General features: G+C 59.7%; 2 protein-coding genes across 5 annotated transcripts in view; one reads left to right on the plus strand and one right to left on the minus strand.

Moving 5' to 3' along the window:
• The window catches only part of ANKS1A (ankyrin repeat and sterile alpha motif domain containing 1A), a 75,875-nt gene extending 66,556 nt beyond the window's left edge, over positions 1-9,319 (minus strand). For 2 of the 4 annotated variants that reach the window (XM_017835826.1, XM_017835825.1), the window contains exon 1: positions 7,796-8,016. In XM_017835826.1, the coding sequence (XP_017691315.1) occupies positions 7,796-8,004 (209 nt within the window). In that variant the 5' untranslated portion in view covers positions 8,005-8,016. Of the gene's footprint in view, positions 1-7,795; positions 8,035-9,304 lie in introns of those variants that run through there. The other 2 variants (XM_017835829.1, XM_017835827.1) reach the window with 2 other exon arrangements.
• A 761-nt stretch (positions 9,320-10,080) lies between these two features.
• Positions 10,081-12,168, plus strand: TAF11 (TATA-box binding protein associated factor 11). The gene is made up of 5 exons (XM_017835727.1): positions 10,081-10,284; positions 10,361-10,500; positions 10,673-10,760; positions 11,002-11,098; positions 11,726-12,168. Exons 1-5 carry the CDS (start codon positions 10,105-10,107, stop codon positions 11,854-11,856), a joined length of 636 nt encoding a protein of 211 aa, XP_017691216.1. The 5' UTR covers positions 10,081-10,104; the 3' UTR covers positions 11,857-12,168.
• The last annotated feature ends 658 nt before the right edge of the window (positions 12,169-12,826 follow it).

The following is a 12,826-nucleotide window of genomic DNA, read 5'->3' on the forward strand; positions in this document are numbered from 1 at the left end:
TCCCCTTTCCCTTGTGCCATTGCTCAGATCAGCGACACAAGGGCTCTGAATCGGTGCTGGCACCACAGTGCCCGACTGTCCCCGCGGAGGGACCACGCACATGGGGACATTCCCACATCTCAGGAGGGACCCCCAGGCACTGGCCCGCACATCACGACAGGCTGTGAAACACTGCTGCGTTGGAGTAAAAGGAAATTAGTTGCTCTGATACTGAACACCAGAACAATGGGATGGGACACGAGGCCCTCGAGGAAGGGGACACGGGAGTGGAGAATTCAGAGCCACAACAAAGCTTCCACTGAAGCGTTTTGAGCAGACTTTGCCCTTGAACGCAGCCCACACCAGCAGCCCAGCAGCTCACCCACATGGCTCCATTTAAGCCTGTATCAAATCCCAGCTCCAGCTTAACCAGGAGTCCCTGAGGGCTAAAGAAAGACACAGCAAGGAGAGATTAACTGGCAACAGTGTGGGACGAAAACAAGGCACAGACATACCACCGACTCCAGAGACATTCCTTCTTGATGAGCTTTTTAATTGGGTGCCCAAAGAGCAAGTGACAGGGAAAGGAGAGCAAAGACAGCGAGGGAAGGAGGTAAAACAGAAGTTTTACACCCGCCACGGTGGCTCCAGTGGGAGCACAGGAGACACACCTGAGCAGTCAAAGAGCTCTGTGATCACTGTGATCAGCCCCTGCTCCTTCCTGGTATGTGCCATGCAAGCAGGGAAAGCATCAACTTACACACCAGTTCCTGAGAAAGCTCAGGAAAAGAAAGATGAAGATCAGAAAGGACATCCTTTTACTGCAGAAGCATCCGTGAAATCCAGTCCCTTACAGAACAGGAACAAGAGTGAATGGCCGAGGCAGGAAATTATTCCCAAATCCTGAGCTAGCTCCCAGAGAGTTGTCATTACTCATCTGCACTATCTACAGAGATAAGGCGAGAGCTGAGATCATGAGGCAGGCAGCCAAACAGAGCATAGGGAGTGTGACGGTCCTGTCCTGCTCCTGCTCCGAGAGCCCTGGGAAGGGCAGGGACTGATCCCTCAGAGCCAGAGAGGCAGCTGTGCCAACCCTCAATGCTGGGAAACTGAACCAGCAATGAACAGGCAGCACAGAGAGCTGTTCCTACACATTTCACAGTGCACCTGCAGCTTCCAGCCCTGCTTTCACCCACATGCCAGCTCTGACTTTGCCCACGATGACCAGCCAGTCTCAAACAGGTTTTTTCCTCACCTGGAAAAACCTCATTTTCTTTGGGGAACATACACAACATAAGACATTCCAAAACCCTTAAAATATTTCTGCCTACTTCTCTGCAAGCATAACAGACCCAGTTCTGAGCCTCTTCTCTGGTCAATACTGCCCTCCCAGCCAGGAGCTGCTTTCAGTGGCAGGCCTGGGGAACACCCCTGGATTCCTGCTTCAAACCTCCGTGGCCACCCAGCCTCTGGAATTGATTCTGTTCTCAAACCAGGCACTTTGTAATGCCAAACTTGAGAGGATTTCTCACACTGTCTTAATTAGGATGAGGCAAAAGTTGTTTCACCTAATTTCCAACCCGCCTCAATATTACATTTGAAAGACCACCTATGACATCTTCAGCCTTGCTCGCCCCAGGATCTGCAGGATCCAATGGCATTAGATAGAAATCTAATGAGATAATATATTTACATAATATTTATGGCACTCACTCTCAGACAGGGTTTTGTTCTTGCGTCCTCAGTACGTGGCACTACAGACACTTCCTTTGAGCTGGAAAAAGCCTGAGGTTAATTTTTAAATCTAATTTCCCTTTAAAAGAAACCACGTGTTTAAATAACAAGGGAGGAGTGCAAATCTACCTGGGTTTACCAAACCTGAACATCAACTGAAGCTCATCTTCCCTTCAGCTGAATATCTCAGGCTCCTGCAGAGCACCCGGTAAAGCCAGGCACACACTCCTCCTCCTGTAATTCCCTCAACACCCTGCTATGTTGGGTGTTCACACTGATTGTCACCTGAAATTCTCAGCAGCCACAAGAGATGGGACACGTCCCAGTCCCAGCACTTGGCATCCTGCAGCCTCCCCCAGCACTTAAGCAGCTCACCCTCACTAACCCTGGGGAAACAGCCACCTTACTACCCTGTGTGTGCCACAGCTGGTTCCAAACTCAAGCTCCTTATCCAGCAGTCTGGAAGCCCAACTGGATTTTCTTCCAGGATACAAACAGAAACCCCTGCCCTGGCCCAGGCTGCTGTGCAGCATCCAGCTGTTCAGTTTGAGTTAAAGGGTAATCGAGAAAATTTAGCTCCACTATTCATCCAAACTTCTCAAAGCTGAACATTTCTCATCAAGCGACAGGACAAAGTAATTTCAGATTTAGGTTTAGAAACGTGCCCATGACACGACGGACACCCAGGCACCATATGGCATCAATGCTCTAGCTGACCCCGAGCAGGGCATTCCCCCCCCCACGAGGGTGCAAGAGCACAGTCCTTTGGGAAGCAGGACATGCAGAGCTCTGAGGACATCACACAGGCTCTCCAGGTTTTGTGTAGAAGAGGGCACATGCACACACTCCAGCTCCAATGTTGTTCCAAAGGCAGCTCACACTTTGCTGTCCTGTCTCTAACTGAGCCTCTCTCCCTCCCCAGCCCCCCAAGCTCTCCTGTTGCCCACAGCCGGCCCAGGTGCACCCACATCTCCAGCGCTGTTTTCCTCCCTCCTGCAGACAGCAGCTGCACTCACTTCTCCAGTCGGTTGCTATAGAAACAAATCAATCCTCAACAGTTTTATTTTTACCAGTTTCTGTGAAATAGGATTTATCTCATTTCCATGACTAAGCTGTACTCCAGAGCGGCAGCTTTGGGATGGTGGCAGTGCCAGCTCAGCATCGGGCAGAGCTGGCACTGCAGTGCCAAGAGGAAATGGCCATCACTCGTGTTCAGAGACACCTTCTCATCTCAAGGACACTTCACCTTGAAAGGATTCCCACAGCTGGAGCACGAGAGCACTCCACAGCTGCATCCGAGGAGTGGATGGCACAGCCTGGGAAAGGCAGAGGGCTCACATGGAGTGGAGGTGTTGGCACACATTCTGTCTCCAGCCAGCCAGGCAGCCCCTTGAGCACTGCCACAGGAGGGACTCAGCCTCCGGGAACTGCCTTCCCCTTGTCCAGGGGCAGCTGCAAGAGGCTTTCCCTCTGGTCTGCATTTCCTCCCTTCTGTATCCCCTCTACTCTGTGTCACACCTTCCATGCATGTCTATGTTCTATGTTCTGTCCTGCTTGTTTGTCTTTCTGTCTCATTGGAACAATGCATTACCCCACAACATCCCCTCAGTGCACCCAAGTCTCACGAGCACCTGAGCACAAACCACCTGCTCAATCCTTGCACTGTTCAGGATCCTCCAGCCAGCACTGGAGCCAGGCCTGAGCACGAGTAAATGCATGTCATGGATGTGTTTCACTGCTCCTCCCACAACGGGGAAGAGCACAAACTTTAAGGGAGCCCTGCAAATGCTCCTGGGAAGGTGTGTAACCTGACAACCAGAAAAACACCGGGGAGGCCCACATCTGGGCTCTGCTCCTGCCACCACAGGACACTGTGACTGCTAACACACTGCACTCATCAGTGTGCAGCAGCTGCCTTGGTTCCAACATCCTCAACACAATCCGACCCACCTGACACTCCTCACCTGAGACTCTGACTCATCTAATATTCCTCACACCACATCTCAGCCCACAGCAACTCCCTCATGGAATATTTGAGGTAACCTCTACAAGCACATGGTTATTTCCAAAACCCAACTGGCACTGCAAAACACTCTCAAAGCAAGGCAAAAAGTAAGCTTATGTGTTTCTCACCCTCCAGCTGACATAAACACGTTGACACACTGACACTCCCAAGAGAGCGAGTCTCAGAGCACCAGAGGACTCAGCATGTGGGTAAAGACTGGGTGCTGCATAACCCCGAGTCCTGCTCTACAGAGGGGAGCAGCAGCACCCGGGGCCTGGGCGAGTGGAACTGGGAGGTCCCACAGCAGGGAGAGCCCCGTGCTCCTGACCCAGCCCCGAGCACGGAACCGTGACCCAAGCACGCAAATAAAACCTTCCAAAGCTGCATCACAAGATCACACAGCCAGTAACTGCAGCCTTTGAATTCTTTAAGAAGTGCTCAGGAAACAATTCCCAGCAGAGGGCCGGTGCACACCCGTGCCTGTGGCAGGAGCACGTCCAGCAGCCCCTGCTGGGTGTGCAATTACAGAGGGCTCTGTCCTGTGGTGTGTGCACGGCAGGGCGTGGAGAGGAGACAGCCTGAAGTGGGTGAGATGCTTAATCACAGCAGCAGGAGAGGGACAGACCCAGTGCTGCCCAGTTCTGTGGGGATGCAGTGGGAGCAGCTCCCCTGTGATGCTGTGAACTATCAGCCTCACCAGAGCAAACACCAAACCCCTCTTTGTTTTAATACAACTCATTTTTCTGACTCCAAACCGCCCTTGAATTGTCAGAACCCACTTCAAGTGTTCTGCCATCCCACCACGTCATTCCCTAAACCAACCAGACCCCCTCACCAGCAGCAACTGCTGCAAATGGGCTGGAACACAGGCTGTGGCTTCTGTGGAGCAGCACCCAACCCTTCCCACAACAGATGTGCACCCAAACTCCTCCTTCCCAGCAGAAGTGTCTCCTTGATACATTCCCAGAGGATTGCAGAGCTCATCTAGGGCTCAGCAGCTGCCTCAGTTTCCCCTCCCAGCAACAAAGATCCAGGCTTTTCACAGCAACAGTTAAAAATAAAAAGCTTTTTCTGCAGATTTGGCTTTAACACAACCCATCCCTCACTGCTCCTGGCAAAACCTCCTGAATGCAGCCTGATAGCTCAGCCACAGATTATTTTGTTGTTTCCTGCCTTCAACTTCACAGTGAAGCACTAAAAAACCCAAAGCCAATAAATCCAAATTCTGCAGCCTTGATGCAAAAGTGCCCCTGAAAATCCAAGAACCCTCATGGATTCACGGTGCATTTCTGACTTCTGGACTTGCTGCTGCTCATAAGCCCTAAGCTGCACGTGCATGGAGTGGATTTTCCCTCTGGCTGCTCACTGGTCCTCACGTGGTGCCTTTGCCTGTGCTGTGGTCAGGTGTGGAGTTGAAGCAGCCGGGCACAGCCGAGGGGCCGGATCCAGCCCCCAGCACGTCCCCAGGCCCTGCGGATCCCACGGCACAAGGGCTGATCCCGGGGCCACTGAGCCTCCCAAACCCTGGCAGCCACCACCTCTTTGTGAGCCCACCATCTCTGGCAAACGCCAGAGTCCCATCTCCTCCTTGTTCCCCCACCCCACCAGGGTTTGTCCCTCTGCCCGAAATCCTGAGTGTTACACCCTGCACCTTCACCCCTCAGGAGAGACTTCCATTGTCTTTGCAATTACTGCTCCTGTGGCTTATCCTGCTCCATCCTGTCCCGCTTCCTGCTCACCTGCAGCTGTAGGTGATTGGAGTCTGTGCATGGCTCCACACCCAGCGGGCTGGCTGGGCCTCACCACAGGCCCACTGTGACAAAGTTCACATTTGCCTGATAACAGGCACGGTGGCAGCTCAGGTGATGTGATAAAACACCGCATTCCAAGGAATTTACTGCCAGGGGAATCTTCTACCACTTCATGGAGCAACACTTGTTCTCTTTGGAAGAAAAATAGCCCACACTGATGAGTGCTAGCTCAGAGCAAGCACCAGCTCAGCACCTACCAGGTGTAACGTGGGAATTCCAGGAAATGCCTGGTTTGTACCTCATCCAAAACTGTATCTTTGAGAAGCCTGAAATGTTGCAGAACTGCCAGAAAAAGCTGAGACAGGCACCTCGGGACACATGGGCTTTGGGAATAGGTTGTCCAAACAGTGGGACTTAAAAAATAAAATAGGAACTAAATGGCGACATCCAAAGGAACCAAAATCGGGAGGAGGAAGGAACAAGGGAGTTCTGCCAACCCAGCTGAGCATTCATGACCCTGCAGTAGGAATGAGCTCTGGGGGTGGAGGGCAGCTCAGCAGCTCCCATGTTGGGACAGATCCTTACAGACGGGAGGAGCCTCGGCAGGAGCAGGGATCAGCCTGAGTAGGAGGCGGCAGCTGCCTGAGGAAGGGAAAACATGGAGCACACAGACCTGACCAAGGGCAGAGCTCTCCCCACAGCTGAGGGGGCAACACCCTACACTAGAAAAGCTCCCATGTTGTAGTGTTGGAAAGGTGAGGTTTCCTCCACCAAACACATCCCTAAAATTGATCTGTCCCAGCTGCTCCCTTGGGCCTCTCCTTGCAGGGACACTCAGCAGCTGCTTCTCATCCAAACCCCATCACAAGCTCCTCACCTGGAGTCACTTAACCCAGAGCCAAAGCCCAACAAAGGGTCAGGAGGTGGGAAACAATCCCAAAGCCCCTCAGTGGCAGCAGGTGCCACACAGCGAGTTAAGGATGCGCTGCCAGACCCGGAACTGCTGTCACAGACACACACAGAACACACAGTGCAAGGAAAACAGCCTCGGGGCTGGGACTCGGGAGGGGAACGGGACCATTGCAGTGTCCCTGACAGCCACGTCAGCGGACACGGGTGACAGCTGTGACGGGCACTGTCAGACATGTCTGTGCACAAAGCCACGGACAGAGTCAAACAGCCCCACGGGTGCCGTGTCCGCGGGGAAAGGGCCCCGTGTGGAGCTGGTGCAGCTCACAGTGTGTGTAACCAGACCCTCGGCACTGACCCGAGCCCCCCGCCCGCACAGCCACCCCTTGAGGGGCTGCAGCAACTCCCCTCCCAAACCAGGGCTCAGAGCGTTTAATGTATCCAAGGAGAAGGACACAGTCTGACCCAGGGGCACATTCACGTTTCAGAAACACAAACCTGTGCCCCAGGGCAGCTCTCCTGGCCGGGGCCTCTGCCCCAGACAGGGAGCAGGTTATGACAAAGGGAAAACACATCAAATTTGGCCACAACTGGGCCAGTCACATCCCTCTCAAAAGTCAAGGTGCGTAGTGACAGCGGCACAAATCTCCTCCCCATGCTCCAGTACAAACCAGTTGCTCAGGGACCAGGAGCAGCAGCATTTCCAGCAGAGGCTGAAGTGGCACAAAGCTGTGGCTCCAGAAGCACAGCACTGAGTGGTTTCCTCAGCAGATGCCAAAAACAGGGGAGGAGAAAAAAAACTAAAAAAGGTCCAAGAGCTTCAAACCAGAGAATTGCACAGCGCAGGGCTGGGGACACCAAAGCCACTGAGGAAGACCCCCCAGAGCCGACCCCGACCCCACAGGGGGTCACCGGGAGGGTGCCCCAGCAGGGCCCGGACACCTCACCCAACACCCACAGCCGGCAGCTCTCCCACCGCGGGACCCCCCGCACGTCCTGGGCTGCACCCAGAACCCTCCAGACGCACCACAGCTCCCCAGTCACACCAGTCGGAGCGCCCGCACAGCCGCGCTTCGGTCCCGGGGCAATAGGACAGCCCTGGGCAGCACCAGCCCTGGCAGTGCCCGCTCCAAACAGACAGACAGCTGCCCTCCCCTCCTGGCCCACAGGAGGCACACCGGCCCAAGGGGCTCTGCCGCGGCTCCCCCCGCGCCCCCGGTCCCACCAAACTCCCCGGGGTCTCCAGGTCGCACATCCCTCACAACCTTCCGCGATGTCTTATCCCACCCTCGGCCCTCGACTCCCACCTGAGGCGCCTCCGGCTATGACCTGCACCCCCCCGGGGACGGACTCCCAGCTCCCCGCTCCCTCCTTGGCCCCTGGCCCCGCACAGCGCCCTCCCCGGGGCCGCGCTCACCTGAGCAGGCTGGACAGCGGGTGTCCCACACCGCCGCTCCCGCCGCCGCCGCCGCCACCGCCGCCGCCCCCCCCCGCGGAGCCGCCGCCGCCGCCTCCCCCGCCGGAGCCGCCGAAGCCGGAGCTGAGGCGCTTCCCCGAGAGCAGCTTCTCCACGGCCGGGAGGTTCCCGGTGCGCGCGGCCTCCAGCAGCTCCTGCTCCTTCCCCATGGCCGGCGCGGCCCCGCGCCCGCGACACTTCCGGGGCGGGGCCTCGGGGGGCGGGATCAGATGAGGCGGGACCCGCGCAGGGCCCGCCCCCAGCCCCGCCCTGTCCCTCAGGCCGCGCCCGTTTCCGGGCGGGGTTTGGGGGGTTTCCTCCCCGTAGCGGCGGGGCGGGGCTGGGCTGCGGTGCCGCTCCAGCGCCTTGTCCCGGCTCTCTGCCCCGTGGGAGCAGCCGGGTGTGGAGCTCTAGCTCGGGGCGGGGCCGAGCCCAGCACAAGGCCCTCTGCGGCAGCGCCGTTGCCATGGCGACAGGCCTCGCCCCTCCTCGTCCTGCCCCTATCTGTGCGTCATCAGGAGGCGCGGGCTCTGCGCCGTTGCCATGGCGATAAAAAGNCCAGGGCAGCTCTCCTGGCCGGGGCCTCTGCCCCAGACAGGGAGCAGGTTATGACAAAGGGAAAACACATCAAATTTGGCCACAACCGGGCCAGTCACATCCCTCTCAAAAGTCAAGGTGCGTAGTGACAGCGGCACAAATCTCCTCCCCATGCTCCAGTACAAACCAGTTGCTCAGGGACCAGGAGCAGCAGCATTTCCAGCAGAGGCTGAAGTGGCACAAAGCTGTGGCTCCAGAAGCACAGCACTGAGTGGTTTCCTCAGCAGATGCCAAAAACAGGGGAGGAGAAAAAAAACTAAAAAAGGTCCAAGAGCTTCAAACCAGAGAATTGCACAGCGCAGGGCTGGGGACACCAAAGCCACTGAGGAAGACCCCCCAGAGCCGACCCCGACCCCACAGGGGGTCACCGGGAGGGTGCCCCAGCAGGGCCCGGACACCTCACCCAACACCCACAGCCGGCAGCTCTCCCACCGCGGGACCCCCCGCACGTCCTGGGCTGCACCCAGAACCCTCCAGACGCACCACAGCTCCCCAGTCACACCAGTCGGAGCGCCCGCACAGCCGCGCTTCGGTCCCGGGGCAATAGGACAGCCCTGGGCAGCACCAGCCCTGGCAGTGCCCGCTCCAAACAGACAGACAGCTGCCCTCCCCTCCTGGCCCACAGGAGGCACACCGGCCCAAGGGGCTCTGCCGCGGCTCCCCCCGCGCCCCCGGTCCCACCAAACTCCCCGGGGTCTCCAGGTCGCACATCCCTCACAACCTTCCGCGATGTCTTATCCCACCCTCGGCCCTCGACTCCCACCTGAGGCGCCTCCGGCTATGACCTGCACCCCCCCGGGGACGGACTCCCAGCTCCCCGCTCCCTCCTTGGCCCCTGGCCCCGCACAGCGCCCTCCCCGGGGCCGCGCTCACCTGAGCAGGCTGGACAGCGGGTGTCCCACACCGCCGCTCCCGCCGCCGCCGCCGCCACCGCCGCCGCCCCCCCCCGCGGAGCCGCCGCCGCCGCCTCCCCCGCCGGAGCCGCCGAAGCCGGAGCTGAGGCGCTTCCCCGAGAGCAGCTTCTCCACGGCCGGGAGGTTCCCGGTGCGCGCGGCCTCCAGCAGCTCCTGCTCCTTCCCCATGGCCGGCGCGGCCCCGCGCCCGCGACACTTCCGGGGCGGGGCCTCGGGGGGCGGGATCAGATGAGGCGGGACCCGCGCAGGGCCCGCCCCCAGCCCCGCCCTGTCCCTCAGGCCGCGCCCGTTTCCGGGCGGGGTTTGGGGGGTTTCCTCCCCGTAGCGGCGGGGCGGGGCTGGGCTGCGGTGCCGCTCCAGCGCCTTGTCCCGGCTCTCTGCCCCGTGGGAGCAGCCGGGTGTGGAGCTCTAGCTCGGGGCGGGGCCGAGCCCAGCACAAGGCCCTCTGCGGCAGCGCCGTTGCCATGGCGACAGGCCTCGCCCCTCCTCGTCCTGCCCCTATCTGTGCGTCATCAGGAGGCGCGGGCTCTGCGCCGTTGCCATGGCGATAAAAAGACACGCCCCTCACGGCGCTCTTAGTCAATCGTCATCGGGTGCGCCGCCGCGGAGCCGCTGCCATGGCGACAGGCTCCGCCCCTCACTGGCCTCCGTTTAGTGCGTCATCAGGAGGCGCCGTGGCGGTTCCGTTACCATGACGACAGGCCCCACCTCTCGGGGACTTGCAGTGTTGCGCCATCAGGAGGCGCCGCGGGCGCGGCCATGGCGGACCCGGCCCGGGACCCGCTCGGAGCCGCCGCGGCCGCGGAGCCGCCTCCGGGCCCGGCCCTGCCCGCGGGACACGGCGCGGGGGACGCGGCGGCCGCGGAGGGGGAGGGCGAGGGCGAGGCGGGAGAGGCCGGCGGGGGTGGCGAGCCCAAGGCGGACGGGGCGGACGGGGAGGTGAGAGCGGGGCCGGGCGGGAGCGGGCCCGGGAGGAGCCGAGCGGCCGCAGAGCGAGCGCTGCGCTGTCCTTCAGGTGAGGAGCGCGGAGGGGGAGGCGGCGGACGGGGACGAGCCCGGGCTGCAGCCGAGCGCGGCCAGGAAAGTGAAGCTGGAGCTGAAGGAGCGGAAGGAGAAGAAGCAGAAGGTGGATGAGGACGAGATCCAGAAGATGCAGTGAGTGCCGGGGACCCGTCCCAGATCCCCCTTCTCACACCCGAGAGCCGCCAGGGCACAGCCCAGCCCAGCCCTGCCCCGGCTGGGGCGCCTTTGCATGGCGGCCGCGGGGACCCGAAGAAGCCTCGGAGTTGTATTTTTGCTGTGACCGATCGTTCTCCCCCCCCCGCAGGATTCTGGTCTCGTCCTTCTCCGAGGAGCAGCTGAACCGGTACGAGATGTACCGTCGCTCTGCCTTCCCCAAGGCCGCCATCAAACGGGTACGACGGGCAGGGGCGTTCGGGACAGGGCTGAGGGGCCCCCCGGGACCCTCCTCAGCCGCCCCGGCCCCGCGGCTCAGCCCGGTGTCCCGGCACTGCCGATCCCGAGGGATCCCCGGGCAGAGCCCGCAGGGCACCTCCAACCCCCCGGCAGTGCCGGCACGGGGCTGCAGCTCGGGGGGGCCGGGGGTCTCTGTGGGTCAAGGTGAGGGGCTCTGACTGTCCCTGCCTGTCCCCCCAGCTCATCCAGTCCATCACAGGCACCTCGGTGTCCCAGAACGTCGTCATCGCCATGTCCGGCATCTCCAAGGTCTTCGTGGGGGAGGTGGTGGAGGAGGGTGAGTGGCAGCTGCTGGGGGTGGAATTCAATGCCCGGAGCTCAGGACACAAACAGGGCCGGGGGAGGCCCTGGTCCAGTGGCAGCCCCAGCTCAGGGCAGAACAGCGAGGGCAGCCTGGGCTGGCACAGCCCCTCTGCCCCTGAGCCAGGTACTGCTGCTGCTCCTCACGAGGAGATCCCAGGGCTCCAGCTCTGTCCCTCAGCCCAGGGCTCTCCTTAGTGCTGCTGAGAACAAAGGAGTTCCTTGAGACCTGGGAGCTGTCCCAGCTGGGCTGGGGGTCCTGCAGCCTCAGGGCCTGTCACAGGGAGCAGGGGGAGCACAGCCCCTCTGTCCACAGCCCCACAGAGCCCACCCAGCCCTGGGTTTAAGCACATCAGTCCCTGTGGGACTGGATCCAGCACATCCACCCTGGCTGAGTGGTTCAGAGGCCCTTTGTCCTGGTCACTCCTGGGACTCCTGTCAGGGAGGAGCTCATGGAGCAGGTTCATTCCTGGGCATTGGCAAAGCAGGAGCTGTAAACCCTAAACACAAGCATTACCTGTTGCCTTTCCACGTGCAGCTGAAGCAGTAAAAGAGGGGGAGGGCTCAGGTGTCCCCTCCTGTGACCTCTGTGTTCGTTGTTCAGCCCTGGACGTGTGTGAGAAGTGGGGGGAGCTGCCCCCCCTGCAGCCCAAGCACATGAGAGAGGCCGTGCGGAGGCTCAAGGCACGAGGGCAGATCCCCAACTCCAAGTACAAGAAGATCATCTTCCACTGACTGGCCTCGGAGCAGAGAGGGGCTGAAACAGCAACCTCTGGGACCCTCCCCAGCTGAGCCACAACCTGAGGCCCCTTGGGGAGGAGTGTGAGACCTCGGGGACCACAGGGACAGTCCTGAGTCACTGCTCAGGACCCTGCACTGGGCAGAGCCAGGAGCTGCTCCTGACCTGGAGCCACGGGCTCCTCTGCCTCAGCACAGCAGGGAGAGGAACATCCACGGCCTTCAGCGTATTCACCCCCCAGGGCTGTGCTTTCTGCTGGCCCAGATGTGGCTTTTTTTGTACATTAAAGTTGCTCTGTGTTGGTGGCCCAGCTGGACTCGCTGTGTGCCGGGGCAGGGCAGGATGAGGCTGTGCCTCAGCCCACCACGAGGTGCTCCTGGAGCTGCTCCCAGCCTGGGGCAATGCTGGGTCCCTGGGGCCTCTGAAGTCATGGCTCAGCTGTGCTTCCAAAGCCAGAAAACAGCACAGTTGGGAAGACGGGGTAGGGGGGGAGGGAGAGGGGGGGAGAAGAGGCCTGAGCCTGGAAGGAGGTTAAGGAGTTTAATTTTGCTCCTGGTTCATAGAACCAATAAATGCATCAGTGGAAACAAACTGCAACAAAGTTCCAATCCTGGCTAAAACTCAAATTCAAGTTCAGACTTGCACATTCCCCCGGTCCCCAGGCCCCGGGAGCTGCTCCTGCCCCAGAGAGGTGCTGAGGCCACGGGCTCTCCCACAGCACCTGTGGTGGGCAGGATTCCGTGGGCTCCCACCAGAACAGAGGACGAGTCCTTAGATAAGGGGCTCCACAAAGTAAACTTTGCTACTTGTGATCCATGGAGATCCCGGAGGTTTTGTCCTCCCACGCCTGTGGGTTTTGGGTTACAGTCCTTTTTACTGGGACTTCAAAGCAAAGGAAACGCTTGAATTCTTCAACAAAACCCATTGACTTGAGTTGCTGGAGCAAGAAATTTGCTGTAAACAACT

This window comes from Lepidothrix coronata, unplaced genomic scaffold (assembly GCF_001604755.1).
Source record: "Lepidothrix coronata isolate B3197 unplaced genomic scaffold, Lepidothrix_coronata-1.0 Scaffold263, whole genome shotgun sequence".
Classification (NCBI taxonomy): domain Eukaryota; kingdom Metazoa; phylum Chordata; class Aves; order Passeriformes; family Pipridae; genus Lepidothrix; species Lepidothrix coronata.

Coding starts and splice junctions, on each gene's coding strand:
- TAF11 (XM_017835727.1), top strand. CDS start 10,105: ATGGCGGACCCGGCCCGGGACCCGCTCGGAGCCGCCGCGGCCGCGGAG. Junction 10,285..10,360: donor CGGACGGGGCGGACGGGGAG/GTGAGAGCGGGG, acceptor GCTGTCCTTCAG/GTGAGGAGCGCGGAGGGGGA. Junction 11,099..11,725: donor GGGGGAGGTGGTGGAGGAGG/GTGAGTGGCAGC, acceptor TTCGTTGTTCAG/CCCTGGACGTGTGTGAGAAG.